Source organism: Apodemus sylvaticus, chromosome 12 (genome assembly GCF_947179515.1).
Source record: "Apodemus sylvaticus chromosome 12, mApoSyl1.1, whole genome shotgun sequence".
Classification (NCBI taxonomy): domain Eukaryota; kingdom Metazoa; phylum Chordata; class Mammalia; order Rodentia; family Muridae; genus Apodemus; species Apodemus sylvaticus.
This window is the reverse complement of record NC_067483.1, coordinates 72,992,553-73,017,610: the sequence shown is the minus strand read 5'-3', so window position 1 is coordinate 73,017,610 and position 25,058 is coordinate 72,992,553. Positions and strand designations below refer to the sequence as shown.

General features: G+C 44.6%; 1 protein-coding gene and 1 pseudogene across 1 annotated transcript in view; both read right to left on the bottom strand.

Annotated features, from left to right (window-relative positions):
• Window positions 1–9,354: 9,354 nt before the first annotated feature.
• Adcy10 (adenylate cyclase 10) overlaps window positions 9,355–25,058 on the bottom strand; it is a 66,193-nt gene continuing 50,489 nt past the window's right edge. Inside the window, exons 23-32 of the mRNA XM_052200615.1 lie at window positions 24,489–24,596; window positions 23,870–24,045; window positions 19,694–19,847; window positions 17,493–17,697; window positions 17,316–17,412; window positions 16,314–16,429; window positions 15,695–15,812; window positions 12,924–13,119; window positions 11,189–11,377; window positions 9,355–9,516 (exon numbers count right to left, since the gene is read on the bottom strand). Of these exons, the coding sequence (XP_052056575.1) occupies window positions 9,355–9,516; window positions 11,189–11,377; window positions 12,924–13,119; window positions 15,695–15,812; window positions 16,314–16,429; window positions 17,316–17,412; window positions 17,493–17,697; window positions 19,694–19,847; window positions 23,870–24,045; window positions 24,489–24,596 (1,521 nt within the window). The remainder of the gene's footprint in view (window positions 9,517–11,188; window positions 11,378–12,923; window positions 13,120–15,694; window positions 15,813–16,313; window positions 16,430–17,315; window positions 17,413–17,492; window positions 17,698–19,693; window positions 19,848–23,869; window positions 24,046–24,488; window positions 24,597–25,058) is intronic.
• LOC127697451 (10 kDa heat shock protein, mitochondrial-like) lies at window positions 13,605–13,940 on the bottom strand (annotated as a pseudogene).

Genomic DNA, 25,058 nt, shown 5'->3' with positions numbered 1-25,058 from the left:
CACTTATTATATGGGATGCCTAGCTCGAGGCTTCGTGCTAGACAGACCATGAAGACAGCATCTTGGCCCTGCAGGAGTTCAGAGTAGGTAAGGTTCAAGGGCTCTTGGGGGAAAAAAAATCAAACAAAATCCACAAAGACAATGCTTCTCTTCTCTGTTCCTAAAGTCGTCGTCATCGTCGTCGTCGTCGCGGATTTCTATCACATCTTTCTCCTAAAAATAATTCTGGGCAGGCTGCTCCAGAAAGCGCCATGGCGGCAGCTTCCTGTGGGTGCCAAGTGCCCAGAGCTCGGCTGGAAAAGGCTCCTGAGGCTACAGCCAAGTCCAGTGCTGCCATCTGCTGGCCATGTATAAGATGCACCCAAACCCGGGGTTTGTGACAAAGCCAAGACTATCAACAGAATTCAGCATCCCTGTAAAACCGTTTGTGGCTCATCTGTAAAATCAGATAGATGTACCTGAACCCACACGTGTAGAACATACACTTTCTAAACTTCATTGTACTTTACTTCAGTCTGTTCCTCTTTTACTTCTTGTGTAGGGTGCTGAATTCATTTTACCCCCAACTACCTTGCTGAAAAAGGTTTACTAGCTGGAGGAGTTCCCCCGTGGAATTTTTAGGACCACTTATGTGTGCTATCATACCTGGTGCTAATAAAGGTACTTTGACTTCCATTCCAATTTAACTCCCCTTGATCTGCTTCAATTGTCTTCTTGCTCTAGCTAGAACTGCAAGTACTACGTTGAATAGATATGGGGAGAGGGGACAGCCTTGTCTGGTTCCTGATTTTGGTGGAATTGCTTTGAGTTTCTCCATTTAAGTTGACTTTGGCAATGGGCTTGCTGTGTGCTTTATAATGTTTATTATGTTGATGTCTGAACCTCCCAGTACTTTTATCATGAAGGGTTGTTGGATTTTGTCAAAGGCTTTTTCCATATCAAATGTGGTCATGGAGTATATGTCTTTACGATGATTTATATGGTGAATTACATTGATCAATTTGCACGTTGAACCATCCCTACATCTCTGAGAAAGAAGCCTACTTGATTATGGCAAATGATCGTATTGTAGACCAGGCTGGCCTCAGACTTAGAGATCTGCCTACCTCTGCCTCCCAAGTGCTGGGCCTAAAGGCCTGCGCCACCATGCCTGGCTCTTTCGTCTCTGGTGTTCTGTTGGTGAAGCTTGTCTCTGGGTTCCTGTTTGAGTTCCTAAAATTTTCGTTTCCAGATTTCTCTCCATTTGAGTTTTTTTTTAATTGATTCTATTTCTTTTCAGTAGTGACCTGCTTTATTAATTTCCTTCCACTCTTTGTATTTTCCTAGGTGTCCTTAAGGGATGTATTAACTTCCTCTTTAAGGACCTCTCTCTATTCATAAAGGCTGTTTTAAGGTCTTTTTCTTGTGCTTTCGGACATATTCAGGGCCTCTGTGGTAGGGACACATACTGTCCTGGCTGTTATGGTGGTTTTGTGCTGGCATCCAGGCATCTGGGATTGGGAAGATTATAATTCTAGGTCCTGATATATGATCTAGTCTTTGCTGGGTGGGCGTTTTATTCCTAGGTTTCTGTCTTAGGGTTTCTATTTCTGCACAAATATCATGACCAAGAAGAAAGTTGGGGAGGAAAGGGTTTATTGAGCTTACACTTTCCACACTGCTGTTCATCACTAAAGGAAGTCAGGACTGTAAAGGAACTCAAGCAGGTCAGGAAGCAGGAGCTGATGCAGAGGCCATGGAGGGATGTTCCTTACTGGCTTGCTTCCCCTGGCTTGCTAAGCCTGCTCTCTTATAGAACTCAAGACCACCAGCCCAGGGATGGCACCACCCACAATGGGCCCTCCCCCCTTGATCACTAACTGAGAAAATGCCTTCCGGCTGGATCTCATGGAAGCACTTCCCCAACTAAGCTCCTTTCTCTGGGATAACTCCCTCTTGTGTCAAGTTGACACACAAAATCAGCCAGTATAGTTTCTGTTGCTGGGTGTGGTCACCGTGTGCTGCTTGGTGGGAAATTCCTCTGGGGTTCTGGTAGGCGGGGCCACTGAGGGTCTAGGTAAAATGTGTTTCTGGGTATTGGGTGCTGACACTTAGGATTGGGGGTGGGTTGAAGGCAGGCAGGGGGGGAGGGGGCAGGGCAGCACAGGGAGGGTTCTACCAGGATCTGCTTAGACCTGAGAATGGAGGCAGACGGCAGAAATGAAGTCTGGATCCAATGAAGGGCACTGGACTCCATCACTACTAAGCGTGTTCTCTGCTAGCACCTGGCTGAGGCTGAGCACAGTGACCCTGCGACGACCGTGGAATTCACGGAGTCCCTACTCTCACACTGCACGACTTGCTAACAGTGTTCCCCCTCTGACACAGTGCACCACACAGTGTGACTCCCGGGTGGAGGGGCCATAGGCCCAGAAGGCTCAGTTGTGTACGTGAATTAGGGGTGCATGGGCTCAAACGTTGTAAGGATATTTCACACTCTCTCTCTCTCTCTCTCTCTCTCTCTCTCTCTCTCTCTCTCTCTCTCTCTCTGAGTTTTAACATAGAACTTTTCTCTTGGGGAAGAAAAACTTCAGGGCTTGACTTTTGGACAAACTTTAACTGTAATACAAATACCGATGAAGCAAGTGGTCGGTCAGTAGTCCTGTTGTGAGGCCAGCGAGTTTTGGCCATGGGGTCCAGTCCAGACGGCCTCCTTCCTGAGGCACCTTAGAACCCGAGGGTCAGTGTCGGCAGCTTATCGTGCAGCGCTGTTGTCCCAAGTGTCGAGCCTCACTGTGAATGCTGTTCTGTCAACCATGTCCACCAGATGCTGTGCTGTTGTGAACCATGAACTTTCTAATTAAATTTTACATGCTATAACATGATTTTTTCATGAATGATATTTTGTTTAAACTATTAAATGTCAGTGTTTTACTATAATTTTATTATAAAATGTGCATTATCACTAAATGAACTTTAATTTTAAAAACCAAGTTAGCTCAGGTACATTTTTTTTTTTTTCTGAGACAGGGTTTCACTGTATAGTTCTGGCTGTCCTGGAACTCACTCTGTAGACCAGGCTGGCCTCGAACTCAGAGACCCGCCTGCTTCTGCCTCCCAAGTGCTGGGATTACAGGCATGCACCACCACTGCCCGGCAACATATTATTTTTTTACAAATAAAAACGGACTTGTATAAAGGCTAAAAACCAAAACCAAAACAATAGAGGCAGAGCGTGAGAAGAGGCCAGAGCAGGTCTGGTGCAGAGCTGATAGTGAGACTGGGAGCTTGGACGTGGAGGACGCAGGGGGAGGGGATGAGCTGCAGTCGCCCCGCTTCCTTCTTCTGGTCTGTGGCCTGTGGGTTCCCTGGCAGTGCCCGCTGGAGTTGGGAGGTGGGGTGAAGCACCGGGGTGGGGGGGTGGGGAGTGAGGAGGCTGGGGGGGGGGGAGATGTGTGGGATCCGCTAGGGACCGGGGTGAGGTGGGAGGGAGGCTGCGGCAGGTGCTCCACCCACAGAGCTGGGGATGAGCTGGGGATGAGCTGGGGCGGGGCCGGATTTGGCAGAGCAGGAAAGGTGAAGCTCTAGTTAGCCCTCCGCTTCCCTGGCTGGAACCGTGTCCTAAATTCTTTAACAAGTAGCTTGTCACCCTCAAAACCAGCCATAATAACCACAAACCCCCAAAAGAGGTGCCTGTCATAGTCTCCATGATGCAGGACCGGAAGTGTTTCACACTGGAATTCTTCAGGTTTGGAAACACCTGTGCATAGACTTTACCCACTGAATATCCTGTCAGCATCCCAAACAGTCCCCCAAACAGTAGGGGGATTTTAGGTTCTTGGCCTTAGGGACACCTAACCCGTAGTGTTTATCATTGTTTCTATTTATAGACGGAGGGTAAGATAGCAAGTGAGGGTTGTCTTCCAGTCAGTTAAGGCTCGGTGACGTCACACACATAGCTATCCCCAGAGTCGAGGTCCACAGCCACTTCTAACAGGCTGTCCTAGAATGACAGAGACAGCAGTCCGCTCCTATTCTTTGCCGGCTGCTCTGGTGATGTCTGTTTAAAAGAGATGAAAGTCGGCTTGTTCAGAGATGTGCTACCAGGGTGCCATGGTGGAAGTTAACCAGGTGTCTGTAGGAGGAGGACCTGGGGGTGGGGGTGGCATTTAGCTTGGGGAAGAGAAGGTTCAAGAGAGCCAGAAAGGCAAACTCCGGGTGCAAAGGGAGCTGTGGAGCCAGCTCTGTGGCTGGAGCCTGCAGCCCTGTGGCTATGCGCACTGGCGGCTCTGCAGGGGATCTGGATGTGACTCCAAGTACCCACAGGCACAGCCACCTGTAACTCCACTTCCGGGGATCTGGAAGCAGGCACGAGGCACATGAGCGGCATTTATGTGCATGCCAGCCAAACACTTTTTGTTTTTAGGCTTGAGTATGTTCTAAGTTCAAGTGGAAATGAACTTGAATCTTTAAGTGATCAAACTATTTAAAGACAAAGACTAAAGAAAGAAAGAACGAGAAAGAGAGAGAGAGACAGAGACAGAGAGAAAGAGAGAGAGACAGAGAGAGAGAAAGCCTGGCTTCCTGGTGGGTGAGCAGGATAATTTTGCCCGGCACATGCCCTTAGTGAATGGTCTTCAAGTTCTTAGTATTTGCATAAAATCAAGTATATAAATTTAACAGTAGGGGTAAAAATGGTCTAGAGGGCAGAGGGGATTATGGGAGCAAAAGGGAAAGGGAGGTTTAAAGGGGGAACATTTTCAACATACGGTACATAGTTACACAGAAAGCTTAAAACCCTGTTATCTGTGAAGAGTAGAAAACATAAGAAACCATACTGAAGGCGAGTTTGCTTCTTGTGACATCATCAGAATGGCCTGGTTTCAAAGCTTCTCAGCTATGTCTTTTCCAGAGCTCTACCTTATTTGAATCTTTCATATTTTCAATGTCTTTACAAAAGAATTTTCTCATTATTCAGTATAATACACATTTTTAAAAAAATATAGATTTTAAATTTGTCAAAAGCTCATTTAATCTTCCAAGACAACGTGCATTTTGAGATTACCTATATTTTAAAACAAAATTCTTTTTTCTTCTCTAAGATTTATTTACTTATTTTTATTATGTATAAAGCAGTCTGCCTGCAAATTTGCCTCAAGGCCAGAAGAGGGTGCCAGATCTCATGATAGATGGTTGTAAGCCACCATGTGGTTGCTGGGAATTGAAATCACAGCTTTTATCCTCTTAGCCATCTCTCCAGCCCTAAAACCAACTTTTACTGCCCAAACAAAAACGTTTTCCTTAGGATGAAAAAAAAATGATTTGGGTCAATCATAGTTAATTATTGTTTCTATTAATATTGAAAATGCTAAAACAGTACACTGAGCATTTTCAAAGGTCCTGTGACATGCCTAGATGTCTGATTCCATTTGTACTGTCTGGAGATTTCCAAAGACTTGCATTAACTCTTTTAATCCAAGTTATGAAGCAGAACTAAATTTTTGATGTCTACAACTTAAGAGGTGTTGTTTCATGATTAATAGGATATTTGAAGTATTCTATAGTAAAATTAGCTGAGCTCAAAAAATTAATTGAACAACTGGCTGCAGAGATGAAGGCTCAGCTGTGCAGACAGTAGACCGCTCTTGCCAGAGACCTAAATTCGGCTCTCCGCACTGACGCTGGGTGGTTTACGACTGTCTGTAACTCCAGTTCCAGGCCTTCCAAGGACCCTCGGGCATCTGTACTCATGTACACCCACCACCACTTAATTAAACATAATAAATATTTTAAAGTTAAACAGGATCTGTATTTTTACTATTGAAAAAGAAATAGGTAACATTACAGTAACTCAAGTGACATTTTTATTTCTAATCATTTATACTAAGAAGAAAGTCAGATGTAGTGGCACATACCTTTAATCCTAACACTCAGGAGGCAGAGGCAGGCAGATCTCTGTGAGTTCAAGGCCAGCCTGGTCTACTAATGTGTTCTAGGCCAGCCAGGGTTACAAAGTGAGACTCTGTCTTAAAACCTTAATACAACAGCAACAACAAGAAGAAATAAGATGGGGTTATGCAGACAAGCCCATAAAAATCAGAATTTCTAGGAGAAAGTCTAAATTTCTAGAATTTTTTTTTTAAAGATTTATTTATTATTATATGTAAGTACACTGTAGCTGTCTTCAGACACTCCAGAAGAGGGCATCAGATCTTGTTAGGATGGTTGTGAGCCACCATGTGGTTGCTGGGATTTGAACTCAAGACCTTTGGAAGAGCAGTCAGTGCTCTTAACCCACTGAGCCATCTCACCAGCCCAATTTCTAGAATTTTTATTATTGCTTTTAATAGTTTTTACACACAAAAAAAATCTTGTCGGAAAATATAAAGGAATTCTATCTTGTTACCTAATTTCTTCTGTAAAGCGACTTTCTGTTTATTCTTCTAAACTCAAAGATTTTAGATTTGTTAAAAGACTCTAGTTTGTTTATTTTGGGTCTCTTTCTATGTAGCCCTGGCTGTCCTGGAACTCACTATTTAGATCAGGCTGGCCTGGTTCTCAGAGATCTGCCTGCCTCTGCCTCCTGAGATCAAGGAGCAAAGGCATGGGCCACCATGCCTGGATTCCTGTTTGTTTTGTTTTATTATTTTTAAAAGTTTACTTATTTTTGATATGTATGTTTGTGTATCAGGTGTATGCCTGGTGCCCTCGGAGACCAGAATGGGACATTAGATCCTTTGGAACTGGAGTCCCAGACAGTCGTGAGCTGCCTTGTGGGTTCTGCCAATCAAATTCAGATCCTCTGGAAAAGCAGCCAGTGCTCTTAACCACTGAGCCACCTCTCTAGCTCCTAATACTTCAATTTTAAATAAAACAGTTCATAGAGTACTAATATCTGTAAAAGCAGGGGAAATACATAATTAATCTATTTTAATATGTCAATTTTGGTGTTTAAAATGTCTGTTTCCCCTTCTGCTACCTTTACTTAGTTAAGCCAATCTGTTATAGGTTATTTTAATTTTTGGTGTATTCCAGTTATGTAATGTAATGATGTCACATTTACATCAAGTACTCAGGACCAGAGGCATTGGATGGTAACAGCTAGAAGGTTTGAGCAATGTGACCCAGGAGCCTCTTCTTTCATGGCTTTACCTGAGCCTGCTTCCGGCTTCCCCTGAAGTTTGTCTCTCCTAAAGACTGCTGTACCACCAGCTAGCTACTCAGCCCCATATCGGATCCTAGGACTGAGCCTTGCTAGTAATGCTGGAAAGTTAGTATTTGGTCCCTGCACACACAAAGCAAGAGACTTAGTCAGCAAGGGGAAGAGTAAATCCAAGTTTCTAGAAAGAACCGTGTGTCTGGGAGCCCCCCAGAAAGCTGAGGTTCTCTGAGTTTGAAGCCAGCCTGGTCTACAGAGTGACTTCCAGGACAGCCAAGGCTACACAGAGAAATCATATCTCAATAAAACAAAACAAAACAAAAAACCAAAAAAATTGTCAGATAGCATCTGAGGCTCTTTGCAGAGATTTCCCTGGTTTGAAGTAACTTGCATTTTTACCATTTGAAACGTGCCTTGCTCCACAGCTTTCTTTGTTCAGTTCCTAGAAAACTTCATGAGCCCAGTAGCACATCGGAACCCAAGTCTCTGTTCCCAGGCTGGGCTCACCTGTATTTGGCTCCAAAATAAGCTATTTCCGATCCCTTTGGAGGCGCCTTCTCCAACTTATTTGGTCCTCCTGTGCATCGAAATGTGGTCTCTTGTCTCAGGAGTCCCTCGGTCTCCTGTCCTAGCCTGGCCCCCTTTCCAGCATGCCAGGTTGCCAGGCTCTGTGGCTAACCTTGTGACTCACAGGAGCCTGTCTCACCTCCTCTGTGAAATCTAGTTATATTATCAAGAGAAAAGATACAGGGCTGGGGAGGGAGAGATGGCTCAGAGGTTAAGCACTGACTGCTCTTTCAGAGGTCCTGAGTTCAATTCCCAGCAACCACATGATGGCTCACAACCATCTGTAATGAGATCTGACTCCCTCTTCTGAGGTATCTGAGGACAGCAACAATGTACTTATATATAATAAATAAATAAATAAATAAATCTTTAAAAAAAAGAAAAGAAAAGATACACAGCCTTGCTTTTATGTCTGGGAAATAAAGATGAATACTATTATATATTAAGTGTTTCTTACACGCTTACAAACTTAGAGCATGTAAAAAGATAAGCACATCTTTTACTGTTACTATTACATAATTACGGCTCCTACATAAAGCGTTTATTTCTACAGATGCGAGGTGCCTGTGGGGGAGCCACCATGTCTCTGGAAGCTGGCACAGAAAACCGCATCCTTTCTAATCTTGCTGCTTCAGACCTTAACAGAGATCTGACATTTGCAATACTGTGCCACCTCCATGCCATCGCGCACACTGAGGGTGGTCCCTGGAACCTACGAAATGGTGGAAGGACAGAGCCAACCCCACAAATGTTTCCTTTGACCTCCCTGGTGTGCTCTGTGTGTGTGTGTATGTGTGTGTGTGTGTGTGTGTGTGTGTGTGAGAGAGAGAGAGAGAGAGAGAGAGAGAGAGAGAGAGAGAATTTAAAAATATTTAAATAAGCATTTTCAGACCAACACATTAACTAGAAAACAGTCAGTTGCTATACGAGACGTCACATTGCCTTGATAGCAGTATTTCCTGTACTGAGGTGGGAGAACGGGGCGGACTGAGAGGCTGGAACACCTTTCAAGTGAGGTGTTCAGTGATTACTAAAACCAGCTCTCCTGCTGCCGCTACTGCAAAAGTCAGAGCATCCGAACATGACCTGTGTTACTCACACACATGCTCCTGGGTGGAGTTAACATGCTAATGAAAGGCACAGCACGTGAAGTTACTGCATGTAACTTGGTTACTGCATGTAACCAAGATATTGGCAAAGCCCACGCCAGGTGACACCAAAAAGCCCCAATCCTTCCTGCACACCTGCTCTCTGAGCTACTGAACGTTTTCTTGCTCCAGTCCAGTGCTCCCCCTGGGGAGGGAACTGTCAGTTAATGAACTCTGCTTCTGCTGGGGCTGCCAGTCCCTGCTCAATCCCCTGTTCAGGGACACCAGAACCTCTCCAACCCCTGATAGCAACATGATTGGATTTTGCATGGGCTGAACCCCACAGGTCAGGCAACCAGCCAGTGAGGGTAAAGGCAGCTGTGTAAAGTTGAAAGGAAGCCAGGTATTGACCCTTACTGACTTACTGGGAAGGAATCCGGGCATCTGTTCCTAGGTTTGGTCCAGGAGGGACTGTGGGAGCCTGGGCAGTGCAGAGAGGACAATAACAGATCATGGAAAGACAGTGCTTCTTACTGCAATCTTTGTTCTCATTCATAATTATTAGAAAGGATTATCCAGAATGTTAACTCTCATCAGGAACTTGTTCTTTTGAACCTCCTGAAGGGTTACGTTGCCTGATACAATTTTATCCCATGATGGAAGACTCAAGACTGTCTGAAGCCATTGATCTCCTGTAAACTCGGAGGCTGAGTACCACCACTCCTGAGAGAAGGAAAAGAGAAAAAGGTGTAGTCAGTACTCTCTGCCTGTGGAAGACTAACCTGATTCCAGGAACAGTAATGGGTTCTTGAGTTTGTTTTGGGATAGGGTCTCACTGTGCAGCCCTGGCTGGCCTAACCTTGAAGTTAGGCTGATTCTCCTGCCTCTGTGTCTGGAGAGCTAGAGTTATAGTCTTGTACTGCCATATAATGCTCTAGCTCCTTTGAGCTGTTAAAAATGGGATCCGCAGGCAAAGATGAATTTTTCTTCATTCTTTTTTTGTTCCTTCCTTGCTTTTCTTTCTTCCTTGCTTTTCTTTCTTTCTTGCTTTTCTTTCCTTCCTTCCTTCTTTCTTTCTTTCTTTCTTTTTTTCTTTCTTTCTTTTTCTCTTTCTTTCTTTCTTTCTTTCTTTCTTTCTTTCTTTCTTTCTTTCTTTTTCTTTCTTTATTTTATTCCTTCCTTTCCTTTCCTTTCCCTCCCTCCCTCCTTCCCTCCTCCTCCTCCTCCTCCTCTTCTTCTTCTTCCTCTCTCTCTCTCTCTCTCTTCTTTGAATTGGGTCCACGCAACCAAAGCTGACCTTGAATTCCCTGTGTAGCTGAGGATGACCTTGAACCCCTGATCCTCCTGGGTCTACCTCCCAGGTATTGGAATAACAGGCAACAAATGACAGAAATTACTTTTGTTTTCCAAATTAGAACTCGGACACATCTTCAAACAGGCATGCATAGCTGCACATCTAGCCTCTCGTTTCATAGCACCCTGCTGGCTGCTGAGCCTGCAGTTCACCTTTGAAGTCTTCACGTGTGGAAAGAGACACAGGGTGGGAACACATGGAACGCAGATGGAGAGTAGAGGGAACCAGAGAGATGGGGAGACTGTGCTAAGGGGGCTCGAATAAGGGGGTTCTCTGAAAAAAACCGAAAGCTAAGAAGAAACTCAGAAACCCAAGTTTTGGATATGGACGCCATTTTGGCACATCTGATGATGATTACCCTGGCTGGAGTCTGTGTACACTCCCCTACCATCCACAGCCCCTTCAGTGTGTTTTATCATTTTCCTAAGCACTATTAACACCTGTGCTTAAATCTAGGTTTAAGTCTCTTTCTCTCTCTCTCCCCCGCTCTGTCTGTCTGTCTGTCTGTCTGTCTCTTTATTTCGAGACAGGGTTTCTTTGTGTAACCCTGGCTGTCCTAAAACTAACTCTGTAGACCAGGCTGGCCTATGAAGGCAAGCCTCTGCCTCTAGAATGCTGGCCTTAAAGACATTTGCCTCCACCACCTGGCTGAGCCTCAAGTCTTTTCAGCAGCTATATAAGAATCCTAGCTTCTTTTGAGTGGAGGTCTCTGAAGGGGACTCCCTCAGACAACAGGTGGCAGAGTGGGGCTGTGTCTCTGACTCCTGCTCCTTCTGCCACTGATGGGGCACAGTCAGAGGTACTGTCAATGAGGAACTCATCCTGTTCAGATACTGTATTCTAGAACCATGGTCTTATACTTGCCAGCCTGCAAAACTGTGAACAGTAAACTTCTTCTGTAAGTGGCACAGGCTTTGTGAATGGCAGCGCAAGTGAGCTAAGGCAATGACCTCTGATGCCTCTGAAAACCCCACTGACAAGTGGGGAGGGCGAGCACTGCCCCCTCCCCCACACTGCAGCCTGCTGGCTGAGGGTACGCACTTTGCTCATGCTCAGCCAACACTTCTCCAGCAAATTCCCCTGTGTCTCAGAAAGTTCCAACGCTGTGTTCAGGAAGAAGTCACAACTGTGCCCATCTCCCATGAGTATGCAGACATAGGCCATCAGGTGGTAGAGCCTCGGGTAGAAGACGGGGCCGGTGGTATTTTGAGCCACAAGGGTCTCTAAGGCCTAGGGAAAACAAACAGCAAAGGAACCTTGAGGCTGGAGATAGAGATGGCGCTGATTGATGGTCAAGTGCTTGTCAACTTGAGTTCAGTTCTTAGAAGCAACATTTGAAAAAGCATGGCAAGGGGCTGGAGAGGTGGTTCAGTGGTTAAGAGCACTGACTGCTCTTCCAGAGGTCCTGAGTTCAAATCCTAGCAACCACATGGTGGCTCACAACCATCTGTAATGGGATCCGATGCCCCCTTCTGGTGTGTCTGAAGACGCGACAGTGTATTCATATACATAAAATAAATAGATCACACACACACACATATATATATATATATATATATATATATATATATATAATGCACCTTGTAGCATGAACAAACTCTCTCTCTCTTACACACACACACACACACACACACACACACACTTAATAAAGGTAAAAGCTTAAATAAAAGAACTATAGGCAGAGAGCACAGCTGCATTAAGCATCCTTCTCACACAAAGGGCTGTCTTCAAATTTTCAAGTTGGAGGATCGTGACCTCTGTAGACAGGGAAGGAATCACATGTAAAAATCACTTAATGCTGGGCAGTGGTGCACGCCTGTAATCCCAGCACTTGGGAGGCAGAGGCAGGCAGATTTGTGAGTTTGAGGCCAGCCTGGTCTACAGAGTGAGTTCCAGGACAGCCAGGGCTATACAGAGAAACCCTGTCTCCCCTCTTCCCCCCCCAAAAAGTCTCTTAACAAAATGGTACTGTATAAAACAATGTAACCGTGGGACGTCTATGAGAGAGCTATTTGACAGCAAATCTCGGCAAATGGAGACTCATGAACACACTCAGGAAACTTGAGCAATGGTGTCACAGTGTGTAAAAAAAAGTACAATCTCTAAATAGTGTGGTGACGCACTATTTGTGTTTTTTTTCTTTTTAATTAAAACTTTTATTCCATTTAGTGTGTGTGTATGTGTGTGTGTGTGTGTGTGTGTGTGTGTGTGTGTGCATGAGTGGTCACATGCACTACAACAAATGTGTATGACTTTCAGAGGTTGATTTTCTACTTCTGCTATGTAGGTTTCGTGGATCAAATGCCCTTCCTCAGGCCTGCCAGCAAGCACCATTGCCTGCTAAGTCATCTCTCCAGCCCTTTTTCCTAACTTTTTAGGATGGTTGCCTTAAAAATAGAGCTTTTAACATTAATATGAACAAATTCTATACTGAGAAGATGACTGGCTGGGAGGGTAGCTCGGAATCCCCTGGCAGAGGGATTGTGTAGCCAGCCGGGGATGGAGGGGTTGTGTAGCCAGCCGGGATGGAGGGGTTGTGTAGCCAGCCGGGATGGAGGGGTTGTGTAGCCAGCCGGGATGGAGGGGTTGTGTAGCCAGCCGGGGATGGAGGGGTTGTGTAGCCAGCCGGGATGGAGGGGTTGTGTAGCCAGCCGGGATGGAGGGGTTGTGTAGCCAGCCGGGATGGAAGGGGTTGTGTAGCCAGCCAGGGATGGAGGGGTTGTGTAGCCAGCCAGGGATGGAGGGGTTGTGTAGCCAGCCGGGGAGCAGGCCTCACCTTGAGCAGCTCCACTCCACTGTCCTGAGCGTTCTCAGCCTGTTCTTCTATCTGCTTCTGAAGGTGGAGGACTTGCCCTTCCATGTACCTAGAGATTCCTTCGTAGTAAAGAACTGTCGGGGTTCTTCGTGTCACTAGATTTTTAGCTTTATCGGAAAATTTGTAAAAGTTGTCCCACTCCTGAAGTCTGGCATACCTGCAGCACCAGAGAAGACAATTGAAAATCAGTAGGGCTCTTTGGGTGGGCTGGTTTCCTGACAGATCTTTGTGGACGCCAGTGTTCAGTACGTTGGACCTCTACCTGCCTTCTGTCTGAAACTTCTGGGGTACAACTTAGGTAACATGGACCCAGGACAGGCTGGAATCCTATGACTCAGGAGTGACAGAGAGCCCGCAGGAGCACACATGGTGTGTTGGCCACTGTCCACCATGCTCCCTGGACTCTAGGAAGTGAGACAGGTCACACATTCAGGCTTGAAGAAGCTGTGCCAGTAGCAAAGAGAGGTGGGCCGGCAGTTCTCAGCGCGGCCTGCAGACAAGCCGGTGCCACCTGGGTCCTTTTTAATTTTAGGCACCATCAGTTTATTATAAAAGGGAAGTATTGAAATTATTTACATGATGAGAGAGTTCAGAACGTTGATGGAATGGCCAGCTTCAAGTGACACTGTTTCAACTGTGATTTCAGTCCACAGACTTTCCAAGAATGTCACCATCTCTAAATAAGAACTTATCCTTGTCATCTGAATCTCCTTTGGTGCCTCCATATTCTGGGGGGAGATCTTCATCGCCAGCTCACACTGACCGCTTGACTCTCTCCCCGCCCTCTCCTCTCACGCCTGATCCCACAACCCTCTCCTCTCACGCCTGATCCCACAACACCGTTGCTTGCAACATTTTTCTTGGAGACTTTCTGGAAGCATAACCCCACCTTTGGGTACCCACAGTTTCAGTGTCCCTCCTTTCAAGGGATGCTCTCTCAAAGAGTAGAAGAAACTTTCTAAAAGTTTGTCCAGCCATGACTTGCACCTCCCCAGCTTTGGATTCTTCACTCAGGTGGCCACCACTGCAAAGAGAGGCCTGCAAGCCAGCTCAGGACAGGGGAAAAACCGGGTTCTTTTTTGGTGCAGATTTCCAGGTGTAACCCAAATTACCTAGTCAGACAGGCTCTGGGAGTAAGGGCCAGGAATTTGCACTAACAAACCTTCTAGGTGATTCCTATGGCCACTAAGTCTGAGGTGTATTGGTATGGGACACAACATCTCAACTAGAACAGAGAGCAGTGAGGAATTAGCACAATTGTTAGACTTCAGAGCCTTTGAAAATTAGTTTACATGGCCATACCAAATTGATTTGGAGCCTTAACTGGTAAAGGTGGCTTTTTTGGCTGTTAAGTTCTCCCGTGTAATTTTATTTTGTGTTTAAGGCAGAGTGTCAGGTAGCTTGGGCTGACTTTGAGCTCCTTAACTCCTGACTAGCAACTCCCAAGTGTGAACCACTATGCCTAGATTTGAGGAATTTTTTTTAATCAAAAGGCATTTCACATCAATTTGGAGTTGGTCTAATTTGTAGTTTTCAATCTCATCACACAGCTTTTTGCCGACTCATAAGCAACCTGGCCGTGTATAATGTGAGGTGGCAAACAAGACAGGGGTCTCGGTCTAGGAGATAACAGGGGATCTGGTTGTTTTCTGATTTACCTTGAAGTTGGCCATACTGTGTGTACATCTCATTCCTTGAAGGTAGGATCCCAGCTATAGGGCTACTAAGCATAAAACTGTGTTTCTTCCTCTGGCCCTAGTGTTCTGTGTGAGACAGTGGCGTAAGGGATCAGGGCTGTTTCCCTGCTCCTCTGAATTCTCCAATAGGAAGTGCCTGATTTGGGAGAGACAAGCACAGCTCAGGACCCGTGTCTCCTTCATTATAAGAGCCAGTGAAGCTAATTGGTGACACGGCATTGAGTGTCTCCACCATGGGACAGAAAGAGGCCTGCCTGGATGGGGAAACCATGGCTTCTAGAACTTCCCACTGTGTAGGTCTAATGCTAGAGCTTAGTGTTAGTCTCTGCAGATGCTATGTAGCTCAGATCCTCCGGGGTCATTACCTCAAAATGATGTTTTTCCATCTGTTTAGAATTGGGCAGGTGTATGTGGGCAAGGGGTACTATTTCTTCAATGCCCAAGGTACAGCACCCCACAGAGATAGGTACACGGCTGTCCCTCAATAGCCCCTCAGTGCCAGGATGCCCCCATCCAAGAGATACTCAAATTTGCAGATGCTCGAAGCTCTAATGTAAAATGGTACAGCGTTTGTAGAGAATACCTCATGCGTCTTCCTGTATCACATGGCTTACTGATAATGTCACCATCTGCAATGTCACCCCGTGTAAATGCTGCTACACTTACTGTTGAAGGAATAGGGACAAAGAAGCAGTCTCCACATGTTCGGGGGAGTTGCAACTCTTCCCTCACGCCTCATAGCTTCTCTCTTAGGTTCGCTGATTGTACAGATACAAAGTTCCTGGCCAACAGGTCACCTATGCTGTAAGCTTGGTATTGTGACACTGACACAGAACTACTTTCTGTCCTTCACTGAAGGTTTCTACAGGATCCCTCAGGAGGCTTTCTCTATAAATATCCTCTGGCACCTTGAAGCTGTGTCAGATGTAAACTATGAATATATGTCCTTTCTTTTAAAGAATGTAACTGAACTCTTCTTCATTCGAGATCTAAGTTTTTTACTTTAGACTCAAAAAAGATGTAACACATTGTTACCAGACAGCTATGCAGGAGTAAAGTCCCAGGAGAAGTCCGCTCTGGAACTTGAGGATTCTGTTGTCTTCGTTGTGGTGTATGAATTCCAAACATTCTTCAAATGTTCTGTAAATGAAGCCTAGAAAGGAGAGAAACAGAGCGATTTTGCAGCAGCATGGTGTGGGGTTGGGATGGGATCTTTCAGGTCCCAACAGAATTTGCCACTGCATAGTAATATCTGGTTGCTTTAGCTATTCGAAGGGTCCTGTGGGCTGCAAAAATCACATTGCTACACTGGCCTGTGTTTCCAGAATCTTAGCCATACCCTAGATTCTTTTTTAAAAAATAAATAAATAAATAAATAAATAAATAAATAAATAAATAAATGTCTTCACACGCCTCAGAAGAGGGCATCAGATCCCATTACGGATGGCTGTAAGCCACCATGTGGTTGCTGGGATTTGAACTCAGGACCTTCAGAAGAGCCATTGGTGCTCTTGACCACTGAGCCATCTCTCCAGCCCTCTCTCCATCTCTTAACACTAACTAGTCCAAAGTCAAAGTCCAAAGCTCAAACCCTGAGAGCTCCCTCATCACTCCAGTATGTAGATCCCCAGGCCAGAATAGATTCCATGCTTACCAGCATAAAGCATGATGTCCAAGCAGACGAAATAGAAAAATGCCTTGCTGAAGATGTGCTCTTCTGTTACAGAAAGGTCCCACAACCATCCCAGCACCTGGACCAAATGTTTATATCTGTGGAACAGAAGTGGTGATGTTAAAAGGCGGAAGAGGAAGGGATGGAGTTCAGTCCTGGTCTAGTTAGTCTTGAAGGTCAACCGTAGTTCAGAACCAAATACAACTCTTAGAATTGGCTTCAAATCTTCCCTTGCCAAGAACTAGAACCTAAGCCTCCAAATGGGTCCTCACCCGGAACTGTTCTTTTAGGGGTCCACCATTTCGAGGGGGACTAGAGTCTGGCAGATGGAGCCAAGGCTTCACTGCTGTTTGTTTGTGCATGCACAAGGCCTTTTTTTTTTCTTTACCTACCAGAGATGGAGGTCCGATTCCCACACTAAGCATAATTGGTCGCTCTCCTGGCCAGAGCAACCAGGTTAGAGATGAATACAAAAGAACCCCAGTAAGAGAATTAACAGGGAAAAAGTGATGTTGAGAGATAAAATGACAATCATCAGCCTCAGCATCTTCCTTTCCTGTGATATGGCCAGGGAAAAATAAACCAGAATCCCACAAACAGCTTCCTGTTCTAATTAGTTGTAATTGCCAACCCAATAGCCTAGAGTCCTTTGAGAGGCAAGCTTCCTGGCTGAGGAATTGCCTGGATCACACTGACCTGTGGGTATGTCTGTGGGGAATTGTCTTGATCATTAATTAATGCTGGGAGGTAAGAGCTAGCTTAATCACACACTGGAAAGGAAAACAGAGCCAGCCAGCAAGAAGCCGTGGTTTCTGTTCAGGTCCCTGCTCTAGTTCCTTGTCCCAAATTTCCTCAAAGATGGACTATGTATGACCCAGAAGTGTAAACACCACCATCCCTCCTCACTTTTGGGTAGAGCATTCCATCACAGCAACAGGAAGGAAAGTAGAATCCTAACTTTAGAAAATGCTTTAGGATAAATACCTGCTTTTCAAGAAAAGAGGTTTACTCAGTCTGCAGAGAACCATGTGGTATTTGTTGGGATTCCGAAGAAGTGACCACATCCTGTGGGCCCGAGAGCCTGGGGGGAAAGCAATCGTGCTGGGTTTGGGGACATTACATGTTACTTTGTGCTTTTTTTCTTGCCTAGCCAGCTCTTACCTAACTCAATGGCCAAGTCCAGATGACCCGTTAAGAACTTGATATGGCCCAGTGTGTCAGCTGCATACGCCATGACTTCAATGGCCTCGCCTTTCATGGGGAGGTTCAGGAGCTGCTCCATGACCAGGATTTCATATTTGAACCACACACCCTGGTATCCAGCCAGATGGTGATACAGGGAAAAGTCCAGGAAGGCCTTGATGATCTACAACAAAGGCAGCAACAGAGAGAGGAGGAGGGAGACTGAGGAAGAACCCCAGCACAAAAGACTCAGAGCCTACCAGGAAACTTTGTTAAACTTGGAGCAATACTATGGACTTAGATGTAGAAATCAAACTAGGTGTCTGCCACCTACTTACTGGGTCTTCTAGGATAAGCTCCATGCCTCTCTTGTGTACAGTCTTTAAATGAAATACAGACATTTTAACTTGTATGAAAAGTATGAACAGTAGCTTACATATGTGGAGAAATGGCTGCATAGTCCAAGATGGGGTGGGTGCAATTGGTTCTACATGGCAGGTTCTTATGTTAAGGTGGACAGGTCCACATGGCAGGTTCTTATGTTAAGGTGGACAGGTCCACATGGCAGGTTCTTATGTTAAGGTGGACAGGTCCACATGGCAGGTTCTTATGTTAAGGTGGACAGGTCCACATGGCAGGTTCTTATGTTAAGGTGGACAGGTCCACATGGTAGGTTCTTATGTTAGGGTGGACAGGTCCACATGGTAGGTTCTTATGTTAAGGTGGACAGGTCCACATGGTAGGTTCTTATGTTAAGATGGAAAGGAATATTTGAAAGAGAATTATCCTTTCTTATGCACTGCTTTTGTAATGCAGAAAAAAAGGAAAGCTGGTTTGGTTAGTTTGTTTGATAAAGTAAGGACTAATTTAAAATAATTGGAGACAAGAGAAGTTGCTCACTCTTTAAGCAAATCTTTAAAATCAGAAAGTTGCCCCAGAATATAAATGCTTAGAAAAGAGAAAGGAGAAAAAAATTACTTCTGAAGAATCAATCTACACACGCACACACACAAATACATATGCACTCATATATACATGTATATCTAATACATGCACAATATGTATAAATCATTTTGAAAAACAGGATAATAATAGATTCTCTAGTAGTCCAAGTATTTTATGTTGGGGTGACTATATAGGGGAAGTTCTACAAAGTCTATCAAAGGTAAGTCCCTGGGTACTTATTAAATCCTAAAGTTCTTTTTAGTGAATTCCTTTTCCTGGTGTGAACATGCAAAATGCTACCACAATGAATGGGCATCCATCATGGTGGCCAAATGAAAAGGCTGCATCTGCAATAGTCCTGCAGCAGCCTCTGATGTACGTGGACCAAGAGACAGAATCCAATTGTTTCATCTTATGGGGTAAATAGAAAGCTCAGAGGTTGTGTGGCTTGCTGGTGGTTACACTGTGGATGGCTGGGGTCTGGAAGCCGCTCTCTGGGTTCTCATCTGGTCCTTCCGTTACCTTTGACTGTCCCTGGCTTGATCCCATCTTTGGAAACATCCTTTTAGCTTCTTCAACTCCCATCCTCCTAGTATACTACTGAGTTCTGCAGATGGCACCAGTTGTGGTGCTACACCTCAGTGAAGATGACTTAAGCATCTAGTTATCAGGGGAGGCCTGGTGGCAGCACTCAAGAGCCTGACCTAGGAGGATTACTGCAAGACAGGAGCCAGCCTGAGCTACAGGGTGAGGCCTGACTCTACCAACCAACCAAACAAACAGGAATCGTCCTCAAACAAAATAAGGCATGCAAACACAGTGAATCTATAAAGAAAAAAATGAAGATATTAAAAAAAAATTAATATAATGCTACACTTCTCATTGCTTTGCTGCTGTTTGAGGACTTGTAATATTCTTAATGAAAATGTTAATTATGCCCGCATGTACTTATTAGTGTTGTTTTTAAAAGAATTTCAAGTTTTTTTTTCTCACTTTGAGCCCTATAATATCAATTCCAACCCACAGGAACAAAAGCTGTTTGAATCTTTAATGATTTCTGACAGTGGGGTCAGCTGGGGTCAAAACATTTGTGAGCTACTGGCAAAATCATCTAGTTAGAGAGGCTTCTGTTAAAACCATTTGCTCTCTCAGTTCCCATTGGCTTTGGCTAGGACAGTTGTTGTTCTTCTGAATGAGATCTGGAAATTTAAAGGAGGGCTACACAAAAGTCCTACCTGGAATTTATTTTGGGTTTCCAATGAGCTGTTCATTTCCATTATCGCTGCCAGGTGACCATAATACTTGTAGTGGAAAAAGAAGTTCAAGCTATAGATCTTCCACAGCAAGGAGAAGCAGGAGGCTTGCAGGTAAAGTTGTGCCAGTTTCTTCCTGCCACAGGACAAGATGGACATAGACGGTTCCGTTACCACCAGGCCCATGCCATCAGGCTCCCTGTGTCCTCCTGCTGTCTCCCCAGAGCCCTGACCTGAACTAGAGGCCTGACCCCTGACTGACAATCAGGCCATTGTTATGAAGCACTTAAGTATGTTACATTGAATTAGTTGCTTAACCTGTCTGTGTAAAATGAAGTTAAATCATCTCCTCCTGTGATGAATGGTCTCTGTTATGGTTTGTACTCAGCCCAGGGAGTGGCATTATTAGAAGGTGTGGCCCTGTTGGAGCAAGTGTGGCCTTGTTGGAATAAATGTGCCACTGTGTGTGTGGCTTTAAGACCCTCATCCCAGCTGCCTGGAAGCCGGCAGCCTTCAGATGAAGATATAGAACTCTCAGCTCCTCCTGCACCATGCCTGCCTGGATGCTACCATGCTCCTGCCTCGATGATAATGGACTAAACCTCTAAACCTGTCAGCCAGCCCCAATTAAATGTTGTCCTTATAAGAATTGCCTTGGTCATGGTGTCTGTTCACAGCAGTAAAACCCTAAGACAGAAATTGGTACTGGGAGTGAGGTATTGTTGTCATAGGCCTGACCATCATTTTGTTAGGAAGAATGTGGATTTTGGGGACTTTGAATTTGGAAAGCAGTGGAATGTTTTAAATGGAGATTAATGAGCTATTCTAGTAGAAATATGGAAGACTTTTCTGCTGAGAGTAAATTGAACTGTGTTGACCTGGCCCAAGAGGTTTCAGAGAAGAATTTCAGTATGTGGCATAGACTTTGTGTGTGTGTGTGTGTGTGTGTGTGTGTGTGTGTGTGTGTGTTATTTTGGTGAAGAATATGGCTACTTTTTGCCCTTGTCTGAAGAGTCTGAGGCTAAGGTGAAGAGACTCAGATTAAATCGCATTGACAGATGAATATGCCCATCATAGACTTTGTTCTCTGGTTATGTCTCATGAAGAACATTTTAACCAAGCGTTAGCAGTGGAGTACAGACAGCTGGAGCCTAGAAGACAAGCTGTGTGCTACAAAGGGCAGAGCTGGAGAAGTGACCAAGCCCTTGAAGGACCCCAGAAGATCATGAGTGGATCCCAGACATTGGATGGTTAGAGTTTGATTTTGCTTTTGATTGTGACTGTGCCCTGATATTTTTCCCTCTTAAAGAAAGAAAGTATTTTAGTGGAGCCCATGGTTAAAAGACTTTGAATATCAAAAGAGATTGGATATTCTAAAGGGATAGTAATTTTAATATGTAAGACTTTGTAAAGACTGGGACTTTTAGAACTTGGGGATGAATAAGGAAGTAAAGTTTGAGGCTTAATAGTAATGTGTTTGTGTGTTGACAAGGGGTCAGTTGTACCGGCTGGTTTTGTGTGTCAACTTGACACAAACTGGAGTTATCACAGAGAGAGGAGCCTTCCTTGAGGAAATGCCTCCATGAGATCCAGCTGTAAGGCATTTTCTCAATTAGTGATCAAGCTGGGAAGGCCCAGTCCATTACGGGTGGTGCCATCCCTGGGCTGGTAGTCCTGGGTTCTATAAGAAAGCAAGCTGAGCAAGCCAGGGGAAGCAAGCTGGTAAGCAGCACCCTCCATGGCCTCTGCCTTAGCTTTTGTGTCCAGGGTCCTGTTCTGTTTGAGTTCCTGTCCTGATTTCCTTTGACGAAAAACAGCAATGTGGAAGTAAGAGCTGTATAAACCCTTTCCTCCCCAACTTGCTTCTTGGTCATGATGTTTTGTACAGGAATACAAACTTTGACTAAAACAGCCCCCCCCCCACTTCATTTAAACAATGATGTCTGACAAGGGCAAATGTTTTATCTAAACTATGTTATGGGGATGGACAGACAGCTCAGCTGTTAAGAGCACTTGTTGCAGAGGACCCAAGTTCAATGCCCAGCACCCATGCGATGGCTCACAACCATCTTAAATATAGTTTCAGGGGATCTGACATCCTAGTGGGCACTGGATGTGCACATGGTTCACATGTAGGAAAAAAATCATATGCATTAAATTAAGTAAAAAAAAAACCCTATGTCATCACAAAATAGTTATCAAGGTCTCCATTTTACAAGTAAGAAAATGTGCTTCATAAAAACAAAGGTTACTTCCAAACTCTCATGTGCTGTCTTTCTGTCTGTCTCCAAGTGCTGACAGTAAAGACACGTGCTCCTAGCTCCATTGCTATTTTGTTTTGAAATACTCATTTTATTTACTTATTTATTTTGTGTGTTTTATAAAGAGGAGTGTTGCTCACACCATATGCATATGCATTAAGAGTCTATCAGACCTCTCAGAACTGGAGTTACAAGCATTTTGGGGAGGCATGATGTCATGGTTTCAATGAGAATGTCCCTCATAGGCTCTTCCATCTAAATACTTGGTCCCCTGTAGGTGGCACTGTTGGGGGACGCTCAGAAGGTATGGCCTTACTGGAGAATGTTGCTAGGAGCTGGCTCTGGTGCCAAATTGAGTTTGCTCTTTCTGTTAACTCCTTATGGTTCAAAATGTGAGCTCTCAGCCGGTCCTGTGACCCTGGCTCTTACTTATTGCTGTGCTCCCTGATATATGGCTTATTATGTGTGTGCTGGGAACCAAAATTGTTTAGTAAGGGCTGGAGAGATGGCTCAACGGTTAAGAGCACTGACTGCGCTTCCAGAGGTCCTGAGCAACCACATGGTGGCTCACAACCATCTGTGATGAGATCTGATGCCCTCTTCTGGTGTGTCTGAATACACACCAGAAGCTACAGCTACAGCTGTACTGATACATACAAAATAAATAAATAAATCTTTAAAAAAAAAAAGATTGTTCAGTAAGCATCCTTAACTGCTGAGACATTGTTAAGGAACAGCTGATTCTGTTTTTCTTTTTAGCTAAACAGTGACTTTCATCATGTCCTTAGCTAGAGGTCAAGTTGTTTTTGTTTGTTTGCTTGCTTGTTTGTTCTTCATCAATAATCTTGTCAAGTAAACATTGTAAATTGTTCCCATTGTTCCTAGAATTGACTGACCATAAAATGTTTCCTGGTATGTTAACTGTCTGACCATAAACCTATACAACACGTCTCTTTCCCATGATCATAAAAATAACTATGAAATTCCACTTTTGTAACCACTTGTTATACAAGGGTGCTCGTGCTTCTGGTCTAGGCTGATTCGTTCTCCCACTAAGGGAGACTGTAAGTTTGGTCTGACTGGAAATAAGATTTTTACCTTGCAATACCTCAGTGTTAGCTCCTGGTTTTTGACACCATAACAACATCTTTCCAGCCCTTCAATCATTGTTATTTTTTATAGTTCATTTATAGAAAAAAAATCACAGCTACATTTTAAACTAATGACTACCCACCCCTAATGTAACCCTTATCAAATTCATAGGTGAGTAGAGAAATGTATCCTTTGGCAATGTCCTCAAGGCCTGCTAGTTTTCTTTGAATATTTCTAAGAATAATGCTTAGTATCTTAGTAATGCATAGGAGGGGCCATGCAGCTGAGGCTCTAAGGAACGTGGCACCAGTTCTGACATCTGACTCTGGGTCCACAGGAGAATCACTGTAAGAGTAAGAAAGAGGATTGGTGCTGGGCAGTGGTGGCACACGCCTTTAATCCCAGCACTTGGGAGGAAGAGGCAGGCAGATTTCTGAGTTCGAGGCCAGCCTGGTCTATAGAGTGAGTTCCAGGACAGCCAGGGACTACACAGAGAAACCCTGTCTTGAAAAACAAACAAACAAACAAAGCAAGAGAGAGAGAGAGAGAGAGAGAGAGAGAGAGAGAGAGAGAACTGGTGCTCTGTGAAGAACCCTATGCTTTGTCATCTGAACGTCTTTAACGAAAGCTACTTGCGAAGCCCTTACTATCTGTGCCTCTACCCCTTCCGACCAAAGATCAGATCAAACAGAAGGTTTTGAGCTCCTGGAGTAGCAGGCTGTGAGGACAGACGTGTGCTGGGTGGAAGTCTTTGCTGTCTGAGAACGGGAACAAGATGGCCAGCTTTTCCTTGCTCCTCCCTTACCCTGGCAGCGAGCCCTCCTGGATGTGCTGGCTCATGAAGTGGAAGAGTCTGTTTTTCTCAACGTGCATTTGGAAAAGAAGGGTGAGTAGATTGCAGGGAAACATTCTGTTGAGAAGCTTCAGTGCCTTCCTCAGCATTTTCTTGGCGAGTACCATCTGCCCCATATTAAAACAGACCTAAGGGAGATGAGGCAGGAGAGGGAAAAACAATGACTCTTCACTTGGTAGCTTCCAATAGTAAACTTCTGGAGAATAGTTATCTAAAAAGCTGATCTGTGTCCCAGGAATAGAGGTCTCATGTGCTTTGACTTAAACTTCAAAATAAATGTTTATCGGGGGACCTGCCTAAGGAAGGCTGAAGAGTAGGGTTTGGCATTGCACATCATATAAGGGAATATTGACTCATCCCCGTTCAGGGTTACAAAGACATCTCATAAAGATGTCAACCTAGGTCAGTGGGCAGGTGAGAAAGTATTGAGTCCAGTAGCTTGGCTTTGAGAATCTTGGACAGGAATCTGTGGCAGTGGAGGAGGAGCAGACAGAATATATAAAGATGGCTTCTACTCCGTCTGTGGATTCCAACACAAGATGACAACTTTATGCCTTCAATGGTTTCTTACCTCACCTTTGAGGCTATAAAAGGTAGCATATTCAAAGGTCTGACTCCAAGAATGTTCATTTGTCAGAGATTTCAGCAGCCTCTCCCCCTCGCCCAAATATATGTATGCCTGCAACCAACCAGCAAAGAAAACAGAGAAGTAGTGAGTTATAACAGAAAGAGTCTCTTGCCCCAGATACTCCTGAAGCGAGGGAAGCAGGACCCACCCAGATACCAAGTCATCTCTAACATAGTCTAATTGACTATAACACATCTCCAAACTAAACAGAGGTTGGGAGCGTATCTCAACTTCATGACTACCTCTGTCTGCTAGATGTAGCAGTCACTTCTTTTTGTTTAATTACATGCATGTCATTACTTCAGTTCTAGGGACACAATGCATGGAGACTTACGGTTTTCTAGAGAAGTGTTACCTGGTGCTCTCTGGTGGTCTCAGGTCCGTCTATGTAAAGGTTTAGCCAAATTGCATGGAAACAAAAGTGTATGAGCTTCTGAGGACTACAGAACTGAAATCAAACTCATGTCAGCCAGAGACCTAGAGATACTCTGTGCTCTAAAGTACTCTTGGACA